We start from the raw sequence: 27,295 nt of genomic DNA, 5'->3' as shown, positions 1-27,295 counted from the left end.
ACGGATACTGCCAACGCAAATAAACAACTCCAAAGAATATTGCTGAAGTGAAGAAAGCGATCTTTAAACAGAGCCTCACGCGGAGACGCATTAAAGTAGTGCAGTACAGCCCTTCTTATGTGGGCGCGATTCTTATTGGCGTTACCATTTTATCTCACTACTCAATTCTCACCCACTTATATAGAAACATTAATATCATCAGGTTATGAACTCTTTGTTCTATAGAAAAATGAAGATTAAAGCCATGTCTTTATGGTACAGTAGATTGCACGCAACCAAGTTGCATTAATGAATCTCAAAAGCCAAGTGGACATGCCCCAAATTTAACCAAGCTAAATGCAGCTCATACGTGTCGCCGATCCACCGCTTATGTACTCAACAAACGACCATGGCTTTGAAAGCTTCGGATAGAAGATTACAAGAACCAATTCAACCTCACCACAGCTTTCCACAGTCATAAGAATGAAACTTGACTACAAGTTCTCTACGTTGGTCCAAATCCACCGAAACTATGTTTTATGTGGGTCTTCTTCTTGATTTCCTTGCTCTTTTGAGCTCAATTAGCAGAAAGCTTCTCGATGGAGGGCGCAGCAGTTCCAACGCTATCTCTTTTTATCTTTGTGCAGCTGGCACGCGGCTCTGTTCGCTCTATATAGCACAATCTGCATGTAGTTGTGAAGCTCATCACCTCTCCATTAATGACTCCCTCCCTCCTCTATCCTTTCCGCAGCAATACCGGCATCATGGCTTCTTCCCGGCCCACCTTTGCTTCTCTGTTCCTCCTCCTCCTCCTCCTCCTCCTGTTAACGTCCGCCCAGGGCAGCTCCTTGAATACTACGGCATGGCATCCGGAATGCGAGACGCCCAAGGCACCGCGGCGGGTGTCGTCGTCGGCCAGCTCCTTCGTCCCCTCTGCCGACTTCGTCTCCACCCTGCAGTCTACCCTCGAGGAGATCAAGAAGGTCATGTCACTTGTCTCTACCTTCTCTGGAGTTCTCGGAGGTGACCTCCGCCTTTCCTCCGCCGTCGACGACTGCCTCGACCTCCTCGACCTCTCCTCCGACGAGCTCACCTGGACCCTATCTGCGTCCCAGCGCACCACCGCCTCCGCGTCTGCCTCGGGCGCCGGGAACCGCCGGTCCGATCTCCGCTCCTGGATGAGCGCCGCCCTTGGGAACCAGGACACCTGCAAGGAGGGCCTCGACGGGACCGGCGGCCTTGTCGAGACCCTCGTCGCCGGCGGCCTCGACATGGTCACCTCCCTCGTCTCCGACGGCCTCCGCGAGATCGCGGCGGGCGGAGGGACCGGCGGCAAAGGCGGCAGCAGGAGGCTGATGGGGTTCCCGGAGTGGGTGTCGGCGGCCGACCGGAGGCTGCTGCAGGCCCAGCCGACGACGGTGGCGGATGCCGTGGTGGCGCAGGACGGGAGTGGTAACTACACGACGGTAGAGGCGGCCGTGGCGGCGGCACCGACGGAGGGCGCGCGGAGGTACGTAATACACGTGAAGAAGGGGGTGTACAAGGAGAACGTGGAGGTGAAGAAGAAGAAGTGGAACCTCATGCTCGTCGGTGACGGCATGGGCCAAACCGTCATTTCCGGCAGTCGCAGCTACGTCGACGGCTGGACCACCTACCGCAGCGCCACCTTCGGTGAGTCAAAAGAACCCATCCTTCACCACGTCACGGCATTATCCTTCTCTAACACATATCCAAAGTCAAAATTGGTCAATGCTTCGTACTTATGTAGTCAAAAATAGTCGTCCTACCGAGAACACGACACCAGTCACATGCGCTGCGGCGCATCAAAGGAAGAGACGGAAGAGACGAAGTTAAGTGACGTGACCGTCACCGGCTTTTCTTCCGGCTTTAGGTCCTTTAGACCTGGAGAGTGTCGGTGTGTCCCAACTTCCCTTTCCTTTGGCTCTCTCATGCTCTGGATCTCGAGAGAGCCACGCCGGATGGCGAAGCTTTTGTGTGAGGTCCTCGGTACCCGTATTACATTGCCGGCCTTAGCGTTCATTTGTTCATGCTATTCCCGTGTCTGCTGTCAAGAATCGTTCCTCAAGTGGTCTCTCGATTGCCCTCCTGGTCTGATCGAAGCTATGTTTGGATCTGACAAGATGCCACTGGCCTCAGATGGAAAGTATCATTCCTCCCCATCGTCTTCAAACCGTCCTCAGCTGCACCCACCTATGTGATTGAAGGCCACCATCACCATCGATCTCCATGTGCTCTCGAGTCAAAAGCGAGTCCTTTCTTTACGCTGCATGCATCTCTCTCTCTCTCTCTCTCTCTCTCTCTCTCTCTTCTTTTGGGGAATACGTGTCACCGAATGTGTTCTTGCAGCTGTCGCCGGCAAGGGGTTCATCGCCCGCGACCTGACGATCGAGAACACGGCGGGGCCACAGAAGCACCAGGCGGTAGCGCTCCGCTCCGACTCCGACCTTTCCGTCTTCTACCGCTGCGAGTTCTCCGGCTACCAGGACACCCTCTACGCCCACTCGCTGCGGCAGTTCTTCCGCGAGTGCCGCGTCACCGGCACCGTCGACTTCGTCTTCGGCAACGCCGCCGCGGTCTTCCAGAACTGCCAGCTCTTCCTTCGCCGGCCCCTCCCCGAGCAGAAGAACTCAGTGACCGCCCAGGGCCGCAAGGATCCGAACCAGAACACCGGTTTCTCCTTCCAGTTCTGCAACGTCTCCGCCGACGCCGACCTCGTCGGCTTCACCAACTCGACGCCCACGTACCTCGGCCGGCCGTGGAAGGAGTACTCCCGCACCGTGTTCATGCAGTCCTACCTGGGCTCGTTGATCCGACCGGAGGGGTGGCTGGAGTGGAACGCCGAGTTCGCCTTGGACACACTGTACTACGCCGAGTACATGAACTACGGGCCGGGTTCCGGGTTGGGGAACCGAGTCAAGTGGCCAGGCTACCACGCACTCAGCGATCCGGCCATGGTTGCCAACTTCACGGTGGCTCAGTTCATAGATGGAAACATGTGGTTGCCGTCAACTGGTGTGAAGTACACAGCTGGGTTGACCGTGTAATAATGTATATAGAGAGAGAGAGGAAAAGTTTCAGTAATTATAATTTGTTTACTCTCATAATATAAGTCAATAGTTGTTTTGTAACTGTGAGAGGCATTGATGGGGCAATGGAGTTGACTTTATGAATCTCTTCTCTTGTTTGTTATCTTTTTCTTTGGAAAGTCACGTAATATTATATTTTTGTTGTTTTAGGACCAAATAACGTATTTCTTTTTTCTTTTTCTTTTTCCTTGGAGAGGAAAAAGTATCATGAATGGTTGCTATTTATAAGGTGGGAATGAAATATTCATGAAATAAATAATATTTCAAAGATTATAATATTTGGAATAAGATTAGTGAGTGTAAATATTATTTTCCCATAAGTTAGAACTTAGATATGTAAAATCGCCTTCATAAAAGAAAAGGCGCCTTCATACAACATGCCTCGCTGCCCTCTTCCCCGACGGCCTTTTCCTCGCCGCTTGCACGCCCCCTGCTGTCTGCGGCACCGTCGTTTGCCCACGCCCCAGCGAATCCACTCTCCGCGTCATTCGCGAATGCATCCACCGATTCTATCAGGAAATCCAAACCCTCGATCGCCATGGCCAGATTTGGGAGAAGAGAGACTCGCATTCGTATATTTCCCGGTCGAGGAGTGGCTCTCTCCGCGGCGGACGTCCAGACCGTGTACCCGATCCTCTCCAATGTTTTGAGCCTCGATGAGTCCGCCCTCGCCCAGATCGAGAACCGCCCGGAATTCTGCTCCTGCCTTCTTGTAATCTTTACAAACCCATCTTGCTTTCTTGGATTTCTATTTCGCCCGTGGTTCGTTTCAATTCGACGATGAATTCAACTCAAGAACTTGGGAAATGGTGGATGCAGGAGATCGTCACGGCGAGGGATTCGGGTCGCCGGGATGATGTTCGCCTCCTGGCCTCCGTGTATTTCTAGAACAGTATCGGTCCGCTCCTGGAGGCCTCGCCGTGATATCCTGACAGCTGTCCCACTCGAAGCATGGAACTTTCCATGGTTTGACTGCTGTGAGTTTTACTCAGTCTGCCTTTGTGTGTTTTTTCGGATTTATTTTGATAAAAATCCGTAGGATTAAAAATCCACGAGAATTTAGATCAAATCTATTAATAAAATTTCTGAAGGATGCACAAATTGGATGAATTCGAATGGTGAGGTACAACTTTAGAGTGCTCTGATGGCATATTAATGAATTATTACAATTGCATCACTGACTTGTTCCATTGCCCTGCTCGCTTATAAACATAATTACAAATAGGTGCATTGGAGATGGGACATGAATTGAGATGGTTCAAAGATTATGACTGCGGAGGGCCTTTTCACTTGATCTCCTCTCCATAAAATTTGGGATTTGATAATAAGAAGATTTTCTAATGACTTACCTTAATGATTTTTATTCTAGCATCTCTGTTTTTTGATGCATCCTGATATATTTAGACTGCCTAGTGACCCTTTTATCTTTTTGTTATTGTTTGCTCTATATTTCACATTCATTTTTAAGAACATTGTTTGCAATGGTTGCCCCTGTTCTTATACAAGTCACTGCTAAAGCTTCCATTTGTTAATTTGTTATTTCTTCGCCCTTTAAGTACAGCTACCAAAAGCCAAGATTGCCAATAAAAATTGTGGCGATTATATTGATGACGTGCAAAGAAAGCAACTTAAAAGGAAAGGAGAAAAAAGGTAAGATATAAAATAACCGAAAATATGACTCCTGCCAATTTTCTTGTCATAATGGATTGAATAGATTTTGGTCTATGCCTGATGTACCTATTTATAATTGCATAAGGTAGGTGTAGTTCAGTCGAACGCTTTTGATAATGGTGCAGAAGAAAAAAAACCAGAGAAATCTTCTGCAGCATCTGCATCTTTCCTTTCTCATAAGCATACATTTCTTTTTATGAATACTTCTATGTAGTCCCTTAAGATGTCCATTGTAATGTTGTTCATGATAGGGGGAATGATAAAGAATAAATATTGAATATTGTACTTTTTACTCGTTGAACTTGGACCCAAGAATTTAAATACCGGATGGACCCTTACATATTGATTGGTGTTTTATCGGTTTTACCAAGTACTAGAATAGAAGCTTATAGCTTGACACTGGCTTTAAATTATTGTTATTATTTTATTCAATGACAATGGAGGGTATTATTTGGTATACTGCTTGGTGTCTGGTATTGTACCGGTCTCATAGATTACTGAAACCCGTACGAACAAGTACTTAAATCCATGGCAGGACTATCAACTTAGTATAAGAAAGGAACCAACAAATTCAATGATACGTCACACTGACTGTGCTGCACCGAGCAAGGTAATTCTCTTGAAAGGAACATCTTGAAAGAATGTTTAATATTCTTGTTATTATTTCTTTCATACACCGAATTCTTCATTGGCCTTGCATTCATTTCTTTCTCATATATATTTCAGATCCTACCTGATTCTCCAAGTTTGACTTATTAAAGCTTTGTATGGTGATTACGTTGAATTTATCAAATTCTGATAGAATTAAGCTTTTCAACTCATGCAAACCTAGATTTTGCATCTTATTGCATCAGTCATATTCTACACTGAACATAATCAAAGTGGTGCTTTATACTAATTATTATTACTGCTGTTTGCAGCACATGATCACCTATTTTGTAGTTCTTCACTATTAATTTACTATGCTTAAATGAATATGGACATATTTATTAATTATTAGTCAATCAATTTCATTCGATCTGTAGTGCTTTTTTGTGGAGGCCCCTCCACTGATTGCTGGAGTTCTTCAGGTACTTGAGCGTTCTATTGGATTGACAAAGCTTGCATGGGCATTATACTTGGCACATTTTCTCATACTTCTGATAACTGGGCCCTGCTTTCTAGAAACTCATCCTAACTGGGCCCTGATCATAATCCTTCCGTGACACCAGTGTGTGCTTCTTCTGCCACCATTCTTGACAGGGTGTTGGTGATGAATACCAACTATTTTGCTCAATTAGCATCTGAACCATCTCTTGCTATGGCCCTTCAGCAGGCAGGACTTTCCATCAGCCAGAAAGTAATTCTTTGTTTGGCTCATATATGGGTTGATAAGGTTCGAAATGATATGAACCTTTGCCTTCAAATTTATTCACTGCTAATTCTTCTTTAGCCTAGCTTTAGACTTGTGTGATTGCTTTAGCCAGCTTTATATGCAACATGTTTTCACATCTTCATAGCTCTTGTTGATGATTTCTTTATAGTCTTGCCCGAAGAGGAACTGCAGTGATCTTGAATAGGGATCATACAATGATTGATAGAATCCCCGTAAAAATAGCAGTAGGTCAAACCATCAGCGATTTTGTATTGGGTCAACATTTAGAGAAGAGATGAATGTTTGTTGGCATTTCAGCCTTCGTTCTCTAGTGGGTCAATACACACACACACACACACACACGTGTGTATACATATATATATAAATATGCATATATGAATGTATATACATATATATATATATATGTATGTATATACGTATATATATATGTGTGTGTGTGCGTGTGAAGATTCAGATCCAATTATACAGTTACAATTGAAAACTATGCTGAAAGACAAAGTAAAAGCTTGTGCTTCTTTTCATGGAGGTGCATCTTTTGATGCAGCTATTCCAACCATCAGCTATAGCAGGCATGAAAGATGGTTTAGAAATTTTGATATGTATTCTTTATTCTTTTTGTGTGTGATGCCTTGTGTTACTCTATAGGTGATTGCATAATGAGTCTTGATGCATCCATAATTTTATTCGTGTTTGGAAGCAAATCAACCGGCAACTAATATTCGAATTATTTGTTTCAGGTATTTTGTAAAGGGTGTAGCTTGTTGACTTTTCGTCCCACATTGCTCTGGATCCATCCAACTTTACAGACCTTTCGAAAATAACAATCACTGGAAGTACTTCAAACTCGCAGCCGGATGTCCATCTTGAATGAATGAATGTTCAACTCCAGTTCATTTGGCTGAAGGGAATGTGTCCCTGAGAAGCAGGTAACACTTTTAGATACCCTGCTACATGGTGATTATTCATATTTGCACATTTCCGTCAGTGGCTGTGTGGAACTTGGAATGGGAATTCAAAGAAATATAACTCGTCATGGAAAATAATCTTTCTTGCGTGGGTAAATTACCAATTGTTTTTTGGGAATCATTTGATCAATTATATGAGTTAGAACATAGTCCCTGCGAATATTTACTTACTGAATGGGAGCATCATAATCATATTGTCGAGCTTAAACCCCAGCGTAGTTGCTGCATTTACAATTTACCTCAGTTTGAACAAGCATTTGATATGAATCATTCGTGCCATGATGTACAATTATTGATACAAACAATGGAAGAACCGAAAGCAATGTTCTTATTTATTACCCAACATTTATTCTCGTCTCTTCTCATAATGCTTCCTCTTTCCTCGGATGCCAATAGGTGAAGCTGCAATGGCTGTGCAAACTTGAAATGCTTTCTCATCAACAGTACCATATACTACGGTTCGTCCTCGAATCATATGACCCAACCACAAAATGAAAAGCCCGCAAATGTCGTCTTCGGTTATTCTTAGTTTGGGGTTGCGGCAGCTGTCACTTACTTGGCACAGGGCATAACTATGAAAAAGCTGGCCGTCCGCCTTCGTCTTTCCCATGCACCGTACTCCGCCATAATTTTGTAGCCATCTTTGGGTGGCCGCAGCGTGACTGAGGTAAAGAGAAGGCGTCATGTGGGCCATCTGCAACCACTTATCTTTTGAGGCGAGGGAGAGTTAGTCCCGACCCCACATAATCCATACTGCATGAGCTTGGCCGAAAGCTGAGGAAGAAGACAGGCCACCTCAGCTCTCTCTCTCTCTCTCTCTCTGACTCGAGTAATGACCACAGACACAATCATGCATAAAGTGAGATGAGAATGTACTCGAGTTTTATTCGGAGCACCGAGAGAGGGGCAGTGGAGCATCCCCGCCCCCGCCCCCCCCATGCTCTTGGTGTGTGTGGCTCTCGTACTGAAAGCATGAGAGACACAAGTGCTTCAACTTGCATCACTTGGAACAGTTGCCCAGACTCCATCAAGAAAATACTCTTCTGTGCGGCCTCTTTATAATCTGAGAGGTCAGAATTTGAGTCACAAAAATAATCCATTCTCCGAAACTACGGAGAATGTTGCAATGATAAAGGACGAGTGCATGGGAACATCAACTTTCACATGTAGGAGTAACAGTAAACCACACCATCCAAAGAACACCTTCCTATTGAGATCATCGGTCCCATGTAAACCGACCGAACCGCCATTACAAGAGCCACATAGAGGAGCAGCAGCAGCACTGCCAGCCCTATCCTCGTCAGCCATTCCCACGCTGCAGCAATTGGAATATTCCGAGCATGTCCTCCCCCCTTCTTCTCCCCTCCACCCACCCACGACCAATTCTGTTCTTCCATCCCCTGCCCAATTGTGCTCCTCTGCGCTCCTCACTTCCTCCCAACCATCACTATCCCACCCTATAATTCCCACACTCGAAGCCAACTCCCTCACTCTCTCTCCTCCACAAGCCATCAGATCAATGGAATCCGCAACGCTTCTGTAGTCCGTGCTGTAGTTTTCCCTGCTGCAATCGTCGGCGTCGTCACGGAACTCCGAATTGGCCCACTCGAGCACTCCCCTAGGCGTCTCGATGTCTGCTTCAGCTAAGAACGGGTGCCGCAGTAGCTGCTCCGCCGTCCACCTCTCGGTCGCGTTCCTTCTCAAACACTTGTCGAGAAAATCGCGGCCGAGCTCCGACAGCCAGGGAGGGAATTCCGGCAGCTTGTCGCCGTAGCCGACGAAGAACATAGCAGCCTCGGCATCCTTGGGCGCGTAGTCCGGCCACGGCTGCGCTCCGGTCGCCATCTCGATGACCGTGCAGCCGAGCGACCACACGTCCGACGCTGGCCTCGGCCGCTCCCCCCTCGCGACCTCCGGCGCCATCCACAGCGGCGTTCCCCGCACCCTGTTACGCTCGCCTCCATCGGAAATCCTCACCGCGGCGCCGAAGTCCGCGAGCTTAGCGACGCCGGGAGCTCGGCCTAGAAGCACGTTCCGGCCCTTGACGTCGCAGTGCACGACGCCGGCGACGTCGTGGAGGTAACGAAGCGCGCAGGCGACGCACCGAACGTAAGCTCGCACCTCGAGCTCGTCCATGGGGCAATTCCCCTTCTTCTTCCTCGCAGTCTCCAAGTCCGCCGCGGTGCCGCAGGGCATGTACTCCATGTGCAAGTTGCGGCACGCGCCGGCGCGAGCTTCGCGGGTGGTGTCGTCGCCGAGGTACTCGACGACGTAAGGCGAGCGGAGGGACTTGAGGAGACGAATCTCGTTATCGAGAGCAAGGGTCGGAGCGGGGTTGGAGGAATGCAGAGGGACGGACTTGACGGCGAAGACTTCGCCGCTGGATTCGTCCAAGGCGAGGCTGACGGTACCGAAGGAACCGCTTCCGATGACTCGCCCCCTCACCCAACTCCTGCTATCGCGGCGGCGGCGGCCCTCCATGGAGAAAGGCTGGTATGGTGAGCTAAGACAGGAGCCGGGAGTGAGAAGGGAACGGAGCGGATAGAGGGCAGCAGAAACGGCAGGACCGGTATATATAGTTAGGCGTGCAGTAAATAAGAGCACGTGAGAGGGGAGAGAAAGCGGGGAAGTGGCCAACGGTGGGAGCGGGGCGTGGGAAAAAGGCTCCACCGGAAACGGTTTCTTTGACGTAATGGAAATGGACGACGACGAACCCATCCGAATTGGGTCTTGATTTGGTCAATTCGATTTAAGCCGACTCGGCATCGAGTGACTGATTGCGAACGTGGTTTAAGTTTTGCTGGAGTTAAGCTCGTTTGACTTCATGGAGATGGCGAGACTGGTGGGATGGGGCAAGTTCGACGTAGTGGTGGCTGCGTGGCTCGTGGGATGCGGTCGAGGGGCGCACGACGCTTGCTGTGGCCGCAGCAGCAGCAGCAGTAGACGTGCAGGACGACGACCGTCTTCCTTCCTCCTGCTGGTGGCGGTGGTGGGGATTCGGTGGGCGCACGTCATGGCCCAGAATGATGGCACGGCACGCCATGGCGTGCTCGCTTCCTGCCGCGCGGGAACACCGGCCAGCTCGAGATCGAGCACTGCATGCATATAAAGAAAGGGAATGATGGCTGTAATGCACGAGACATCTCGGCATCCATCTTTCTCCGTCCAACACCAACCGACGAAGCAGAGAAAGAAACAAAGGAACAAAACAGAGTCGCCCTGCCCTGTCTCCTGCTATAACACGAACAGATCATGGTCGATCGTATCGGTCCGATTCGGTGTCTCCTAACGAAGGAGCAGCCGTGGAAACGGGAGGTGATCCAAGAACAGGAGCTGGAGGCCATGTTCTCAGCAATGGAGGAGTTGATTACGGCGGGGTGTCGGCCGAGAAAGAGACATGCAGGCAAACCTGCATCGTGTTCAATTAACGACGGCGGCATTAACGTGCACAGTTTCTCACTTTGCGTGTTCTTCCTTAATATTTGGTTGGTGAAAAATAGGGAGAAGGAGATTCGGCAAGAATGTTAGCAAGGAAGATAAAAGGTGTGTTGTTTAGGGGATGTCAACATGGAGGGGAGGGGACATGAGAAGGGAAGGGTTTGAAGAATTCATGTAGTATTGAATGCAGTGAGGGCACAAAACATCACACACACCACATGTGTGTGATGCAGAGAAGGGGAAAAGGGGGGCCTCTCCTTCTCCTTTTCTTTTCGTGTCTAATACTGAGGTGAATTAGCGGTAGACATTTTAATTTTGTTGATTTTGATATTCATTGTGAAGATCTGATTCGATAGAATAATTGTTTCATTAACTCATTGATGTTTGTGATGCTTAAATCTAAATTTAAATAATATATTATAAAATTTAGAGATCAAATCAACACGATTGATAATTAAACATGTTTAACATATTATGTATGATTCAGTCAACAAGATTATTAACTGGGTCTTTTGTATATGGAGTTTTATCTTAATACATACATGCCTCTCAAGTTCGCAGCCTCTCTCTTTCTCTCTCTCTTGCGATTCATCTCATTTTAGATACAGTAAACGATCAGTATAAAGATAAAATTAGTGCATTGATCCTTCTCAGATCTTTACTAACCAAAGTTCTTATGTCTTAGACTCAAGCACATAACAAGGGTGAAGGACCAAAAGAATTAGAGAGAGAGAGACAGAGAGATAGTTGTGGATGGACATTAAAGCCAATCCCACATGCGTAGCACACCATCAAACTCGGCACACGCTCCTCTCGAGGCAAACAGCAATAACAATGTCCACAGAGTTCGTATCTGACCACCCCTGAACTCCATAATAATGGCGACATGGAAAGCTGGCCTGCAGCTTTCCTCACCTCACCTCACCTCACCTCATCAATATAAACAATGTTGGAATTTGTGCCAAGCAGATATAAAAGAGTTTTTACCATGTCCGATCGATCGTATGATGGAAAGAATTAATCCTCTGTTCTGTTCTGTTCTGCTATTCTGATCGAAATATTTATGTCATGTCCTCTGTTCTGCTCTGCTCTGCTCTGTTCAATATTTATGTAATATCGATCATACAATGCAAAGAATTAATCCTCCGTTCTCTTCTGCTTCTCCGATCGAAATTACTGTTTAATATCCTATTCTAATCTCAAATAAAAAGTGAATAAAGATTAAAATTAAATCATAAATGTATGATTTTTTTCTTATTATTAACTTAAGTTTAAATATTTTGAAATATTTATTCAGGTTTTATAAAATTAATATTTTTTATTCTTTCAAAATAAAAATATATTTTTATGATAGTAATAAATTTTAAATAAAACTATTCCTATTTTCACTTCGGATACGTTTGACAATCAATAACCATATGATCCAATCGGATAACATATATTTTCTAAATAAAATAAATATTTATTATATCAATGATTCACATATGTTGTTATTTCAAAAATAATACTATAATATTAATATTTTTATTTATCAAAATAAAAAAAATATATATTTTATGATAATAATAAATTTTAAATTAAACTATTTAAAATGATAGTTTTTTGAAGGAGTATTTTTTTAGATATTAAATGATTATCTGAGAATTAAAGAAAATATTAGAGCTTTGCGGCTGAGCAGCACCAACGGGGACGATGACGCCTGCTTGTCTTTCCCGAGACGAGCTGGCACGCAGTGAGACGGAGGGCGGTGGGTCCCACGCCACCAGCCTCTGCTGCTGCAAAGCACGCAGCCAATGGCCGGAGACGAGCATTTATGGTGCTTTGCGGTGATGCAGTCACGAGTTGCCAGTCTCAATTTCCAAGGTTTTGGTTCGTCCCACGAAATATGCTGCCTCACAGCTTTGGAACAAAAGAAATGTACATCCATTGAACCATACATCTGTTGCGCAGTTCATCTTTGCCATTATACAACTCAGAAATGGCTTACAGATCACAAACAGAGCGATGATGTCACGCAGTATATGCCAAGCGAAGGTATATGTATCGAGAAAATTGTCTCACAAAAAAGCTCTGAGTAGTTGTTGAACAGCTTTATTCAGATGTCAGATGGATCAGATTTCACATTCAGACATATAAACAGCATAGGATCAAATGAATGATTGAACCAACCAATATCTTGTACATGTAAACTACAACAACAATGTAATCTTCCTTTGCTACAGAATCATGTTCAGCAGATATGTGTGAGCTCTAATGCTTTATCCTTTCTCAGAAAGCTAAATGAAAGTTGATGGACATTCATCATCCAAGTCCTTTTTATTGGCAAAGCAATCGACGAGGGTGATCATAGATGAGCCCGATGTAAGTAGCTCTTCTCATAGAGTCCGGTTACTTGGTCAGCAACAGCCCACATTATGGCCTGCCCAGGTGGGATCCTCATCAGCCTGGGAAGCAATCCTTTCCAAAGCGCACGCAACCCTTCTTCGGCAAATATTGTTCTGATCGCATGCACCATGCCCTTGTATTTCACATCACCACCTGATCTGCTTTGGGCCATCAGCCTTGTCTTGACAACATCAAAGGGGCCGGTACAGATTGGCCCAGCAGTCCCCGCAAGAAAGCCTGAAATCATAGACTGCCACGGTTGAAGCACCTTGCCATCTCCTTCATGCTTCTTCCAGAGAACAACATCGAACGCATTTTTCGCCGTGAACATGGCGGCTTGGTTGGTTCCGTTACGCATGACGGTCGGTGCAGCTCCGGCCCAAAGACCCAAAATGCCTTCTTCGCGAATGATCATCCTTGCGCAATGTATGGGACCCTTGTACTTTAGAAGCTCGGGTCTCAGCCCCTTTTGTTGCTGCAGCCTAATCTTCACCACCTGTATTCATGAGATCTACATTAATGCTTCACAACTGTGAAAGAGCACAAGTATGAAACAGCAATCCAGCACAAGTTACCTATAAAAAAGGAGAATTCTGGAGAAGAACACATGTCTAGCAAACGACGCCTAGTGCCAATGAACCTGAAGCGCATGACCTTGTGTGCGGATATTATGCAGAGTCAAATGTTTGTAAATAAACAGGTTAAATTCAATCTCTTTCTAAATTTAGGATTTGTTCACTCCGCCGTTATATCTGATATCTACAGACCCAGAGCCCTGTTTATCTTCTTATTCAGAATTATGTGATAATCATTGGGTCGTAAAGGTCTCAGCTGACTGACACAAAATTATTTTCTTGGCAATAGAATGTAAGGTGTATGCAGTTCCTAGCATTTCAAAGCAACTAAAAACTTCAAATACTGTAACAAAAGCTCAGTCCAATTTTATCCTAATGAAACCACTTGGTTTTCTGCAAAAAGAAGACTCTTGGATCTTCATTGTGCACAAAGTCATTTCCTCAATTTGATAATGTAAACAATACTTCAGTGAAAATAAATAAATAACTGAAGAATAAACATGTAGTTCGAGATGGTCGACATCTATCTTTCACATCCACTATGTTTTGAATAAAGGTTTGGCAACTTCCAGAAAAAGTTTAGAGAGGAATGCATATAGATTCATCATGAAGGTCCAAACCAATCACCTCTAAGGCAAATGGAGTTGTGCCTGCTGAGCTAAATCAATACGAGTTGCACTTATGCTGGTGACTCTTGCCGGACAAGGTGTGAGATAATTATCAGGTCTTCATGGGCAGACAACTGGATGGTTATACCAGCATTGTCCTTTCCAGGAAAACCTATGATTTAATGAGACTTTGGGGTAAAGATGCAAGTATGCTAAAGCAATATCATGATTAGGGAAGTATATCAATTTTAAGACCAACAAGAGATCTATATCAGTTGTACCAATACCTAATCGGTGGTCCTGAAACTTTTTCCGTGTACGAGATCTCAAATTCAATGCAGTGTCTGATCAAGAATGCCACATACCAATATGCTGATTATGACAACAATAAGAGGGATCACAAACTCATGTACAATATGAAAATGCATACGAACATCTTAAGATATATGGCTTCCGTAAAAGGACACTTGGTCTGAGGCAAATTCAATAGCATGCCTTAGTAGGAATGAAAGAACTCATAACACGATCTTTCTCCTTCAAAGGTTTGACCTCCTTTTCATACATTAATGTTAAGTGGATTGATATTGCAATAATCATTAGATCAAGAATATCAAGTTCAAGATTTTAGTATAATTTTTTCTCCAATAGATGACCAATTTAGAAACAGTAAAAAAGATCAAAATCTTTGACCTAAACAGCACGATAAAGATCGATGAGAAACATATATTAATAAGCAATCAGACAGCAACGACTACAATGACAATATCAAGGTCAGAAATTGGGAACTAGATAATAAGATGAGGGGCAACGGGGCTCGCCTCGAAGGGGGTAACGATGACGAGGGCCTCGAGGACGCCCGCGCCAAATCCGGCGGCGACCCTGCCGCGGTTGGAGAGGTCGCCGGTGGCGGGGTCCTTGAAGGCGGACTGGAGCAGGGCATTGGAGCCCATGCGGAGGGCGTACTTGAGGGTGAGGTGGGTGGCGAAGGGGGTGAGGCCCTTCCACAGGGCGCGCACCCCCTCGGTCCGAGCGGCGGTGGCGCCGCAGTGCACGATCCCGCGATACGCCCCGGTGCGGTCGAGCTGGAGCCGCGTCTTGATCACGTCGATGGGCTGCAGGCAGCACGCCTCCACGACCCCGCCGAGAGACCCCGCCAGCGCCCTGACGTGCGGCGGCGTGGTCCGGCCCTTCCTGCGGCCTCTTTCATCGCCAGCGCCGCCTGCTTCGCTGACGGTCGTGGCCATGTGGGATGAATCCCCAACGGAGATGGGGAGGAGGGAGAGACGGGTCGAACCGACGCCAAATCAGCATTTATTCAACGCTTTGAACCGTCATAGTTTAGTGTTGGTGTGGCCCGTCGGAACGAGATCGGATCGCCACCGTTGGTGGCGCATGTGCCGTCAAATACCCCTCCCCCCAAAAAAAAGGGGTAGGCTTTTCGGCTGCCAACTGCGAGTGCGTGCGCGATCACCGACGTGATCTTCGAACGAGAGCGGTCCGATCATGATCGGACGTCCGTGATAACAGGAAGACCCACGCGTTACGGTGGAGAAATCCGGCACGTTTGGCTTCTACAGCGCTGCAGTGGGGCAACGGGTAGAGGAGTCTTTATTTTAATAGGAGCCTGTTTGTGGGGCACGCAGCGGTCCAATTGATACACTGGTTTCCACTGGGCTCACTCGAGACTCGGTCAACCACCCGAGTGAGCTGTCTCGATTCAAAGCCAGGTGGACCATGTCGGCAGTGCTGGCCCATGCTAGGGTGCGAACTCGGGTACGAACGTGTTTGATCCAGGAGAGGTATTTGGACACTTTACCGTGACGAAATCGTCGGATGGTTGGGAAGATAATAGATGGGTGTCATAATATTTATTATACCTTTGGGTCAAATTCAAAAGAAGGAACGATAGGAAATGTAGTCGATTTACGTGTGTCGAAGATGATTTCGATCAAGTTATCAAGAGGAGATATCATACGAGAAATCTGTAATCATAAATAACTTTTAGGTTTAGAAATCCTCGTGGGATGTGAATGGTCGGTCTCACGAGGAAATTTTGGATGTAAGAGTAACAAATAAAGCGAAGCGCTTTGACTGCATCAGATGGTTGAAACGCTTTGATGAGGATATGAACAAAAGCCACCAAATCATCATCGTCAGTTTGTGTAGAGGAGGACTATGGTATTACGCTCGACTTGGTGCTCATGACGTTGATGAGAGAGATTGGGATTTAATTGAATCCCAACAATCTCGTGGAGCAGCCTCCTGCTCGGTCATGCCCTCGATTTAATGTCCACCAGTACGTGGAAGGAGAAGCCACATACAGCAACGTAAACCCTAATTTATATCCTTGGATGTACAAGGTGGCAACATGAATGAGCAGGAAATGATTGTTGGTGTCTGCTTCTTGTAATGAATCGGGTTAGATGGATTTGGAGCCTACTTAATTCACGCTATGTAACAAAGCTTCTCGCTGTCACTCACGGAAGGTTGGCAAGCCAGAATTAATCACCGCCATTTCTCCACCTAACACCATGAACTCTTCTCTGCCTATATAAGAAGCAGCAGAGCTTGCAGCAGCAATCCAACACAGCTGTCTCTACTACTACTTCCTTCTTCTTCTTGTCGTTGTCTGTGTCAATGGGGAGCTGCTCACGCTGCCCTACTCTCCCTCTCATCCTCCTCTTCCTGGGACTGATATCCGTAGCTCAAGTTGCACTCGCCGGACGTAAAGTTCCGGCCAATTCGGACACGAAGGAGACCGAGTTCCTCGGCCATGAAGGCACTGTACTGATTCCTGGTATCGGGCGGTACATGATCGGCAGCCATGAGATGCCTGGATTCCGTGGTTTAGACCACAGCATCCCAGCTGCAGCTAATGGCGAGTATCTTCCTGGGAACGATGACACCTTTGTTCCCAACCCCGGGTATGAGGTCCCCAATCCATTCCGCGGAGTGATCCCATGAGAGCAAGCAGCAGAGTCGTAGTGGACTGCTAGCTTTGAATAAAACTGGTGAAGCTTCTTCACCACTGCTTCTGTTGGTGATCTCTGGAATTCTTAGATTGTGCTTGATGGTTTTGGTTGTAGAGAGTGAAAGAGTCATTGGGTTCTGTTGATGATCTCTGGAATTCTTAGATTGTACTTGATGATTTTTGTTGCACAGAGTGGAGTCAGTGGGTGACTTGTAGTTCATGGTTTTTACCTGTATCAATCACTGCATCGAGTAGCTGCTGTACTTTTCCTTCAATTGCCTGCATGCAAGAAGTAGAGTTCAGTTCAAAAGTCAATCTTCAGTGCTCAGTTAATACTGCTAATTTACCCTTTTTCTCTAAAGAAGAACTGCTGATACTGTCAGATGCTTCTCCTGGCTCAATGAACATTTATTTCAGCTAAGAAGTATAGAGGTCTGTAAATAAAGGATGAAAAGTTCGATATACCCAATGGTTGTTGCCATTGGAGTTCCATCTATTCCAATTTGTAACAGTAAACTAAGCTGGGCGAAAGATGTTCCAGATCTGACTAATTCTGTCTCAACCCAGAGCGGCGAGACATGAATGAATGAATGAAGAGATGGGACCTGTCTTGATGATTTTGGTCACCAAGAACATGGTTGGTGGTAAGGTTGATGGCACTTCTTGTGTGGTGTAATCTGCCTTTGTAAGCAAGCAAATGGAACAATATTAGGAAAGAAGAGGCCAGATTGAAGGCATATTCATAGTGACAGGTTTCAGGGAAAAGTAGCATATCTCAGAATTCATTAGCAGATACTTATTTAGACATTTACTAGAAATAAGGTATAATTGTTGCATGAAAGTAGTGATTGTTGAAGAACACAGATCGGTGAATATGGGTGAAATGGTTGGCTTACACTCTTGAAAGTTATGGCAATATTAAGACTCCGGTCTTATGGTTTAGATTCCCAATTCTCATCTGCAAAAATGATCAGTTTGTCTTGTTTTATTACATTACATGCACAATCTCTCCTTGACATTCATTCATTATCAAGCTAGCTGTGGAATAATTATTTCATGCCAAACAAAATGAAACACCAATAAGACAACAATGGGTTGAAAGGTTTGTATCAGACATGCAAAATAATGTAGTATCTATCTCATGTCAATTTCTACAAGTTCTTACAGTACAAAGTTAGTAATCATCATCTTGGAAAAAATCTAAATACAAATCAGAGAATTAGCTAACTCCAATGGTGATAGCCGCAAGTCCATGAAAATAATACTTGCGGCACAAAACTAACATCTATTCCTAATTCTGTTTGTCAATGAATGCTATTCGGGATTGTTACTTCATAACCCTTCAAACAAAATGCTGCAACTTTATTATCATAACGCTTATATCATCCAGTGATCCTCGTGTAGCCGATAAATCCACAAGCTTTTTGCAAGCAGACAATGATGATGCAGTGTCGGCATCCATACACAATGGTCGAGCTATATCTACAGCCTCCTGATTGCTAACCTGAAAAGAATTAGGAGTAGCATATTGTCATCTTCACTCGAGAGAGCAGAGATAAAAGGAGAAAGGTTTTGCAGTCCAACAAAAGATAGATAAACCCAGAGAGCAATTGTACCTTGTCCCATAGCCCATCAGATGCAAGAATTAAGAACTCGCATTCAGTTTCAATGTTAATGATTTTAGTCTCCGGCACCGGTATCACCCATTGTTTCAGATGCAAATCTCCAATTCCCCTGGATACAGCAAGGGAACCTTGTAACCTCCATGTGCCTCGGCAGTAATCGACATAGCCACCCTGCATGAGATGTACACCATGCTCATGAGCAAATTTTTTCAAGGTATCAAATTGCAAAGACATTATTTTTGCATACATTTTCATGATCATCTTAAGATCAATTAATAGTACTGAACCCACGCTAAGTTACTCTGAAATCAAGAAGCATCAAATGTAAAGTTTCAGCAAATTTTGCTGATTCCATGCTCTGTTAACAGTGTCATCAGCTGATACTAGCATCAAATCTTAGTGATCAGGATTTCTCGTCGATCTCATTTCTCATCAATCTAAGTAAATGGTGGTACCCTAATTCATGGAAAAACTAAATTGATTGAGGTCATTAACCAATTCGTTCATGGCATACAGGAAGAATTCCCTCCCACACATATCAACAGTCATATTATCAAACTATGGAAAAGAAGGGATGAACCAAATGATGTAGAAATACTTACAAGGCTCTCAATTCGTTCCCTTTCGTCTTTTCGAGAGGGCCGGTGGTCGGATGTGAGGGCCTCTGCTTTACCCGCTCGGCTCAATACGGCTCGGCAATCGCCAGCATTTGAGACAATAAGATCACCATCTATGAGCAAGGCGGTCACGCAGCAAGCACCTCCATCCATTTCCGCCTTCAAGAACTCTTTATCGGTTTTCATATATCCAATCCTAACAGCTTCCTCCATAGCGCTGGAGCCTGCTCCACTTGTTGTCGACACTTGTTCGATTATAAACTTTCCCATGTTCTCAGAAGCAAATTCAGCGGCTCTCTTGCCACCATGCCCATCAAAGATGCCGAAGAAAGACTGCGAACACAAAGGGGAGGGAAAAAATGAGATCAAGTTAGGACTAGAAGAATTCATGCCACAAATACATTGCAAATTTTCTAGCAAACCAAAATCTCAAGCCTTTAATCACCTATCTGTACCTCATCAAACCCCACGATTAATACTTTATGAACAAAATCCAATCTTTTACTGCTCAATTCACAGAGCAGAAAATTAGACCGACTTAAAGACCGCAAAAGCCAATCTTTAATTCGTTTGAAGTTTTCGCACATAGAATTATCGACTTCTTATGATAATTATACAGAGAAATCTCAATTTTACGCCTAATCTGGACTCCAAAATATTTAGTTCAAGAACAGAACAAAGATAAATGAAACCCTCGAAGGACACCTACCAATTTGGCGTCTCCATTGAGGTCCAGCGTCACCTTATGCCGATCCTCCATCTCCAACCTCTTCCTCCCCCTCTTGCAATACATCGAATACCTCACGCTTTCCGCCTCCACCTCCTTCTTACCATCCGATCCCTCGGACGCGAAGGGCAACCCCTCCATCAAGGGGATATCAATCCGCGCCGGCCTTTTCCTCTTCAACACCGACCCCAACTCGGCCGAAGCCGGAGGAGGCGGGGAGGACCTGGCCGTGTCAACGGAGGGCGAGGCGGGTGAGGCGGCGCCGATTCCGGCGTTGATCGCCCGCAGCCCTCTTGAGGCTCTCTGGAACCGCGACCGGAACGGGGAGGACGAGTACGACGAGGCGGCGGGCGAGCCCGTGTTGAGGGCGAGGGCTTCCGGGGACCCCTTGCACGAGATCGAGATCCGAGTTGGGGAAAACACAGGAGAGCTGGCGATAGCCACAGAGCACGACATCGTCTAGTCTTCTCTTGCTTTTTCTCTCTGATGCCAAGTCGCTTCCTTTCACCAAATTGAACTCGCCGTCGGAGAGCTGATATTTATAGCGCTCGAGTGTTGGTAAAATGCTCCTCAAGAACTAGCACTTGTAGATTTGGACGATTGAGATCATCTGACAGAATCAGAAGGATCTGATAGAGGTTGGACTTATCGATCGGTGCCGGATGAAAAACAGAAGCCCGAAAGGGCACTGGATCGGAAGATTTGGCAGATGAGTCAAAGCAACGTAAATGGCGTGTTGGCGAAGGTGTGAGAAGTCCGACCTTTCCTTTCCAACATCGAGACGCGGTCGCTTGAAGCGATCTCTCTAAGCAAAGAGTAACGTGTCACCCGTCCTCGCTCGGCTGACTCACCCGCCTCTCTATTTGACACTCCATCGGGACCCACAAAGGACCTCCAACCAAAGACAGGACGACCAACGAGTATGAAGGGAGTGGGTAATGGAAGTGTTTTCTGGAAGGAGAGACTTCTTTCGCGAACACGCAACACCAATCTAACCACGACAGATCATGCAGCGAACGCGTCGATCTGTTGCGTGGCACGCCATGTAATGGCGATCCCCGTGCCTGGTTGGTCCGAAACGAGAGAGATGTTGCGACGGGTGACCGGGCTACTAAGAATCTTGGGTCAAAGTGGAGCTAATGCACGTGATCGACAGCTCGGTGGGGTCCGGAGAGCCGAACGTTAGGAGAAGTGACAGGAGTATAGAAATGAAAATAAAAATACGACCGTTGGAACAGAGCAGGAAGCAGACCGTTGAGCCGCGCACACGCGTCCTTTAATTGTGGTGCCGCCATGTAGCCGGGCAGCTTCCACTTGTTCCGACGTAGCGGCGACAGAGTCAACCAAATGCTTTACTACAGTCGCCGCACACGCGACGACTTACAAGTCGCCCTAATTCGCGTTGCCCGACACGGTAATGAACGTTAAGAGTGTGCAATTGGTACGGGATAAAGTATGCACACGGTGAAGTGCTGGTATTGCAGACACGAAATAATTGGAGATATATGTAGTCGATAAGAAAGTTACTATTTCATTATTTTTTGTTCATTTGAAATTAAGGTAGAATCCAAAAATAGGTCATGAAAGGTGATAACATTTGTTTGGAGGAGCAAAAACAAAGTCTTTAACTAAAGAAACAATTGTTCGACACCTCCTATTTGTCAACTAAGCAGCCTTGCTTTGCTGCAGACACCGTTGACTAGTAAAACAGTCTATAAGGTCAATTAAATTCTTATTAACATGTACAACCATTTCAAAGTATCATTTGGTTATCCAAGGCGAATCGTATAGCCAAACAGGGATCTATGGTTGTTTGGTCTTTGACATGGTCAGAGCAAGTCAAATTAAATTATCGGATTATGTTTTATGGTCAAATAAGAAGTTTCTGTACATTTGGTAGCTGAAGTGATTCGATCTAGATCTTCCAAATTACCAAGTCCTAATCTAGTAGAAACTCAAACGGATCCGACTTCAGTTATTCCCAAGGTGAGAGGATGCAACATCTCTTAGTGACGGTGTTGCTTTGAATTCTTCATCTTCGTCTTTGTTTTACTTTTATTTTTCTTTATAGGATGGCGGGAGAATCTACTTTAGATTTAGTCAATTACACGTGACTCGTGAACCGACGTCAACGGTCTTTGCCCGACTGCATTCACGTTCCAACACGAGGGTGGACTATGTCTCGGCCGCTCAGCCATGTCGTACATCTCTGGGTCCCACTGTGAGGGCATTTCTGCCTTCAACTGTAGAGCAGGTCGGTGAGCGGGCAAGAAAAGACCGAGAAGAATGTTGTCCGTTCGTTCCTCAGACGGGACTGAGTCCATCTACAGAGTTGAGCTCAGCTCGTCTTCTCAGTGTCCGCCGCAAGCCTTCTGCCAGCCCTGAGAAAAAGGTGTGAGCTGCCGGTCTCCTTGCATGCAAGCAGGCACTCGTGTCGCTCCATCCAGAGAGCAGCGCCCGACACGTTGCTTGCACTCGTGTCGCTCCAACCAGAGAGCAGCGCCCCACACGTCCGAGCGCTCACGACCTCGCTATCCTCCAACTAAACTCCCAGGTGGCGCCGTCTCCTCCCGCCCCGCACCGCCCTTTCTCCTCCATTTAACCTCGCCATCGCCATTGGCAGCAGCTCATCCGAGTGTCGTCAGATGCTGAGGCAAGTGGGGATCGAAAGGCTTTCGCGCGGGTGGTGGTTGCGTGGTGGTTGCGACGAGTGAGAAGGATGTCGACGGAGCAGGAGAGGCGGGAGCTCGACGAGAGGGCGAGGCGGGGCGAGACTGTCGTCCCTGGTGGGACGGGAGGGAAGAGCTTCGAGGCCCAGGAACACCTCGCCGAAGGTCCTGTTCCTAAGTTCTATAGCATAACAGTACGTACTCTCACCAGATATGGATCGAGTCTCTTACAAACGGTGGTTCCTCGCAGGACGGAGCCGTGGAGGGCAGACGAGGAGGGAGCAGCTAGGAACGCAAGGGTATCAGGATCTGGGGCACAAGGGAGGGCAGACGAGGAAGGAGCAGATCGGGGTTCAGGGGTACCAGGAGATGGGGCGCAAGGGCGGGCTGTCCACCACGGAGGAGTCGGGAGGAGAGCGGGCGCGGAGGGAAGGGATCGAGATCGACGAGTCCAAGTTCAGGATGCACTAAGCCTTGCGCTCGTGGATAGCGTTTGTAGGTAGTGTTGCTTCGGTCGATGTAGCAAGTACGGTTTGTAGTTTGTGTGATGCATGCATCTCGTGGCCTTTTGCCTCAGCCATGAGCTTCGACTCCAAAACCATGTAATAACACTAACGAGTTGTGGAGCTTAACATGCATGACGCAGTGGTCCGTGCCTCAAATATGTTCCGTCCGATAAATCAACGGACGGCCATCTAATAATCCAAAAAATAGTCAAGAGGAGAGGAGTCGTAACACTGCATAAGAATCGTTCCCCCTATAAAAAAGTACTTTTCTTTTGCAAATTTACAGAAAAATACAATGTTGCAGAGTAGTTGCAGTCTGCTGTTAGTGATCACGCCATGGCCGGGAGGCGATCCTTGCGTAGAGGAACTCGTTCCAGGTATCCGGCAGTCCCGGTAGACACCAGTGGATGCAGTCGGCGTAGGTGGCGGGATCGGCCTGCTGCTCCGCCGTCAGCAGCTTCCCTTGCCGGAGGGTGTGCACCGAAGTGTGCGCGTCCTTGCGGTACTCCGACATCCCCGTGATCCTGACGAACGTCACTGGCACTTTCATCTTCTTGATCACGTTCTCCGCCACCACGAACAGCCGCCAGTCGGTGCCGACGTCGAGCGGGTGGGATAGGTTCACCACCGGCTGCGTCTCCAGCGCGCACTTGATCCCCTTGGGGTCGTCCCAGTCCATGCTCCTGCAATTGTTACCAGATGTTACGCCATTGTACTGTACCACGCCACATGTTGGCACATGGCAACATGCAGTTGACAAAAAGCCACTGCATGCGTGATGGGATTGGCATAACCACAATCAAGTAGAGACGATTCCTTCTTCCACGTCTTGTGGGTTGTCTTTGTGGCCTTTTTAAAGCACGAACGAGCTGTGGAGTTTCCCATCACCGTAGTCTGATTCCGCTCCCTTCAATCATCTTTCGTTAACTAACGTGGCACAAAGGAGCCGTCTCGATCCAAAGCGGCGGTGGGCCTTCGCCGTCCTAAAAGTAGCTTTCTATGGCGACTGTGCGTAGCCTCAAGTCGAATTGCCTTGCGGGGACGGAGTTGAATTATTGCTGATACGTGGTTCTGACTCCGTCAACCATCCCCATATTGATTGGTCGTCCATCATTAAATTCGTACAAATAATGCAGTAAATGTCACGAAAAGCTAGAATTATTTGATCCCAGGACACCATTGTCAACGCCACCTTGGGGAACGATGATGTATTACGTTGAATGGTAGTACTTAAAATCTCAGAACTTGTGGATCAGAGCATGTGGGCACTCAGCGTCTCATTTAATCTACTGTCCTGTATCATTGTATATAATCTAGGGTTGATGATGGGGTTGATCGTACCTGATGTGGTTGGGTGACATGCTCATGAAGAACACCATGGTCCGGTTGAGATCTACGTTCTTCTGCACCCACTTCGACCATGTGGTCAACACTCTCCTGTACGCCAGTGGCCGGTCGACCTCATCGTACTCCGTCGATCCTTGATCGAAGGATCCACGCCTGCAGACATCAAGTTCAACTCATCACCAGCTATAATGGTGTCTGCCGTATGGCCAAGCTCGTCCGGTTAAAGCTACTCACAGGACTTTCATGGTGGGGGTGTTCAGCCACCAGATGTAGGTGTTGAAGATGAGGTAGTCCACGTTCTTCCAGTCCTTGCCGTGCTTGGCGATCGACTTGGGCATGATGATGCGGTTGAGGATGCTGTGGATCTTTGGGTTGTCGGAGTTTGACTCGACCAGGAATGGGGCCCAGTAGAACTCCACGGTGGCGTTGTACTCCTGCTCGCGTTAAAGAAGGCTTTGATTCCGATCGAGGCAGAAGGGGGTTTTGCTAGGTCGATCAAGAAAGGGATTACCTCGATGCGGAACACGTTTAGCGAGCCGTTCTTGGTGAGGGTCTTCTTGTCCCATGGAACCACGGATTGGACGAGGCACACCATTGACTCCCACTGGTTCCGGTTCAGCGAGTCACCCACGAACATGAGACGCTTCCCCCGCAGCCTCTCCAGCATCACCCTCGCGTCGAATCTGTGCATCGAAGGAATCCAAATAAAGCCAGTTAGAATTGCTAGTAAGAGAGCAAAGCAGTGCCGTCGATCGGCAAAGAACAGCATCGTACCGGGGCAGAGAACAGTCTCGAGGCTGCCACCGCCACTTCTGGTATCCGTCGTCCCGGCGGCCGTTCCTCATGCACGTCACTTGCTCCGTCAGGAACTGGCACTCCGGCTCCTTGTACACGGGGTAACTCACGTCGTCGTAGACCCATCGGCCAGTGAACAGGTCGCAGCTCTCCGGCACGTCGAGGACCACTCGTCGCCGTTTCGGCTTCGGCTCGGGCGCCTCCCTTGTCTCTTCATGCACTTCTTCTCTTATGACCTGCGACTCCACCACTCGCACGATGTCTTCCCTTTCGGGTGCACTCCGCTGTTCTTGCACCGAGGTCTCCATGCTCCTCTTGGCTTCTTTTGTTTGGTGGAAGCCGTTAACTTCTCGGTCGTCCTTCCTGGTCGGCTCAGCTATGGGGAATTCTTCGTGGGTGATGCCCGGAGACTTATCTCCGCCACTAGGACGATACTCGGCGATCGACTTGACGTCGTCGTTGTAGATGAACGTGAAGACGAGGAACACCGAGAAGACCATGACGAAGACGGAGTACTTGCCCCTTTTCCGGCCATTGCTAAACCAAGCCGAGTGCTTCACGTTGAACGTTTCCGACGCGAGAACCGATGCTTTCCGGCGAGGCAGAACCATCTCAGATTCAAATGAAGGAGAGAAGAGAAGAGAAGAAGAAAGCAAGATACAAGAAAGGGTTGAAGTTTGAAGGAGATGAGGAAAGAAATGAAGCAAACCCAAAGAATACAAAGGAGAAGAAGAAGACGATAAGGGAGTAGGTTTCAAGGGGTTTGTTGAAGTGAGGTTTTCTCGACAGGCTTTCCCGTTGGCTGGCTGCAAAGTGTTGCTTTCAGAGTTCCTTTAATGAGCTCACACCATGGGCCAAGAACAGCAGATGAGAGGATCAAATTGATGGACAAGATGAAGGAAGAAGAAGCGTCAATGAACAACAACATATAAGCTTCCAGAAGAGAGATAATAATTAGGTGGTGGTACTGCTATTGGAAGAACCCTAGGATGGGCTCCATCAATATTTTTTTGTTGTTGGGTAGGTTGCATCTTTTGGTGTAATTAGAATAGCCAAAGGCTGACAAGTCCTAACAATGCTGCGCTCAGATTCTTTGACCTCTATTCATGTGAGGAGACAAGCCACCTACTTATCTAATACAAGGAACTATTCTTTCCTTGTAGTTGCTGGCTGGCAATAGCACATGTATTTGTAGCTGGCATTATTTCATATGTGGAATGATCCACCAATGGAACTTCTTTTACCTATGTAAGCTGCTAATTATACATAATCTCAAGTTTACAGCAAAACTTACATAAGTTTGCATGGAAATTTGGTCAACAAATATATTATTGACTTTGCATATAAAACAATGTCTTGAGGGCCCCATGGTTTGTCACAAAAAGTTCAAATGTGAATAGCTAGCAGATGAATGCTTAGAGTTGTTTCACATGGACATTATTAATGTATTAATTTAGAGAACAATCACAGTCCATCGATGAAGTTGGTATTTATATGAGTAAACTAAGTGTAAGGACAGCTTTGACTCTGCAAACATAAAGAACAAGTCCACATGTACTATATTGTTTGATCCTATATATAAAATGCATACAAATATTTCTATGACAAGGTTGTAAGTACTTGGAAGGCAATACAAGCTTCGATTTATATGTACTTGTAAGGCTTTGATAGGACAATATTAAATGCTCAAGTCGTCGAATTGAGAGCAGCTTTGCTGAAATCAGAATCTTAAAAGCTGGGGGGAGTGATCACTTTCTCTTGAAACGAAGCAGTGCAAGAGAGTTCATCTGCTTCCTGTTTATGTTATCACACATTTCTACTACATGAGTGATGACAGGAATCATTGCCTTTTGATTGCAGTATGAGTAGTTAACATTGATTGTTGCTTGTATGATGAGATATCTGATTGGTAGGTGACAGTATGAGTTGAAGTGG

General features: G+C 46.5%; 7 protein-coding genes and 1 long non-coding RNA gene across 8 annotated transcripts; 4 read left to right on the top strand and 4 right to left on the bottom strand.

Moving 5' to 3' along the window:
• Positions 1 to 519: 519 nt before the first annotated feature.
• LOC135678875 (pectinesterase/pectinesterase inhibitor PPE8B-like) lies at positions 520 to 3,170 on the top strand. The gene is made up of 2 exons (XM_065192106.1): positions 520 to 1,650; positions 2,347 to 3,170. The coding sequence occupies exons 1-2, from the start codon at positions 699 to 701 to the stop codon at positions 3,042 to 3,044; spliced, it is 1,650 nt and encodes a 549-aa protein (XP_065048178.1). The 5' UTR covers positions 520 to 698; the 3' UTR covers positions 3,045 to 3,170.
• A 262-nt stretch (positions 3,171 to 3,432) lies between these two features.
• On the top strand, positions 3,433 to 7,209 carry LOC135678874 (uncharacterized). Its single transcript, XR_010515105.1, has 3 exons — positions 3,433 to 3,798; positions 3,906 to 6,132; positions 6,870 to 7,209. It is a non-coding gene; the product is annotated as an uncharacterized LOC135678874 (long non-coding RNA).
• A 965-nt stretch (positions 7,210 to 8,174) lies between these two features.
• LOC135678872 (mitogen-activated protein kinase kinase kinase 18-like) lies at positions 8,175 to 10,122 on the bottom strand. The gene has a single exon (XM_065192105.1). The coding sequence runs from the start codon at positions 9,813 to 9,815 to the stop codon at positions 8,181 to 8,183; it is 1,635 nt and encodes a 544-aa protein (XP_065048177.1). The 5' UTR covers positions 9,816 to 10,122; the 3' UTR covers positions 8,175 to 8,180.
• Positions 10,123 to 12,666: 2,544 nt separating this feature from the next.
• Positions 12,667 to 15,416, bottom strand: LOC135678870 (mitochondrial succinate-fumarate transporter 1-like). Its single transcript, XM_065192103.1, has 2 exons — positions 14,922 to 15,416; positions 12,667 to 13,416 (listed from the first exon to the last, which is right to left on the bottom strand). The coding sequence occupies exons 1-2, from the start codon at positions 15,345 to 15,347 to the stop codon at positions 12,880 to 12,882; spliced, it is 963 nt and encodes a 320-aa protein (XP_065048175.1). The 5' UTR covers positions 15,348 to 15,416; the 3' UTR covers positions 12,667 to 12,879.
• Positions 15,417 to 16,712: 1,296 nt separating this feature from the next.
• LOC135678868 (probable protein phosphatase 2C 32) lies at positions 16,713 to 20,563 on the bottom strand. Its single transcript, XM_065192101.1, has 4 exons — positions 20,026 to 20,563; positions 19,302 to 19,649; positions 18,691 to 18,870; positions 16,713 to 18,578 (listed from the first exon to the last, which is right to left on the bottom strand). Exons 1-4 carry the CDS (start codon positions 20,497 to 20,499, stop codon positions 18,417 to 18,419), a joined length of 1,164 nt encoding a protein of 387 aa, XP_065048173.1. The 5' UTR covers positions 20,500 to 20,563; the 3' UTR covers positions 16,713 to 18,416.
• LOC135680165 (putative cell wall protein) lies at positions 16,741 to 17,067 on the top strand. The gene has a single exon (XM_065194152.1). The coding sequence runs from the start codon at positions 16,741 to 16,743 to the stop codon at positions 17,065 to 17,067; it is 327 nt and encodes a 108-aa protein (XP_065050224.1).
• A 1,735-nt stretch (positions 20,564 to 22,298) lies between the features above and the next one.
• Positions 22,299 to 23,310, top strand: LOC135678871 (protein SLE1-like). Its single transcript, XM_065192104.1, has 2 exons — positions 22,299 to 22,877; positions 22,963 to 23,310. The coding sequence occupies exons 1-2, from the start codon at positions 22,763 to 22,765 to the stop codon at positions 23,181 to 23,183; spliced, it is 336 nt and encodes a 111-aa protein (XP_065048176.1). The 5' UTR covers positions 22,299 to 22,762; the 3' UTR covers positions 23,184 to 23,310.
• A 146-nt stretch (positions 23,311 to 23,456) lies between these two features.
• Positions 23,457 to 26,385, bottom strand: LOC135678869 (xylan O-acetyltransferase 1-like). Its single transcript, XM_065192102.1, has 5 exons — positions 25,340 to 26,385; positions 25,077 to 25,248; positions 24,800 to 24,999; positions 24,560 to 24,718; positions 23,457 to 23,901 (listed from the first exon to the last, which is right to left on the bottom strand). The coding sequence occupies exons 1-5, from the start codon at positions 25,969 to 25,971 to the stop codon at positions 23,541 to 23,543; spliced, it is 1,524 nt and encodes a 507-aa protein (XP_065048174.1). The 5' UTR covers positions 25,972 to 26,385; the 3' UTR covers positions 23,457 to 23,540.
• Between the last annotated feature and the right edge of the window lie 910 nt (positions 26,386 to 27,295).

This window comes from Musa acuminata, chromosome BXJ1-7 (assembly GCF_036884655.1).
Source record: "Musa acuminata AAA Group cultivar baxijiao chromosome BXJ1-7, Cavendish_Baxijiao_AAA, whole genome shotgun sequence".
Lineage (NCBI taxonomy): Eukaryota > Viridiplantae > Streptophyta > Magnoliopsida > Zingiberales > Musaceae > Musa > Musa acuminata.
This window is presented reverse-complemented; position numbering and strand designations above follow the sequence as displayed.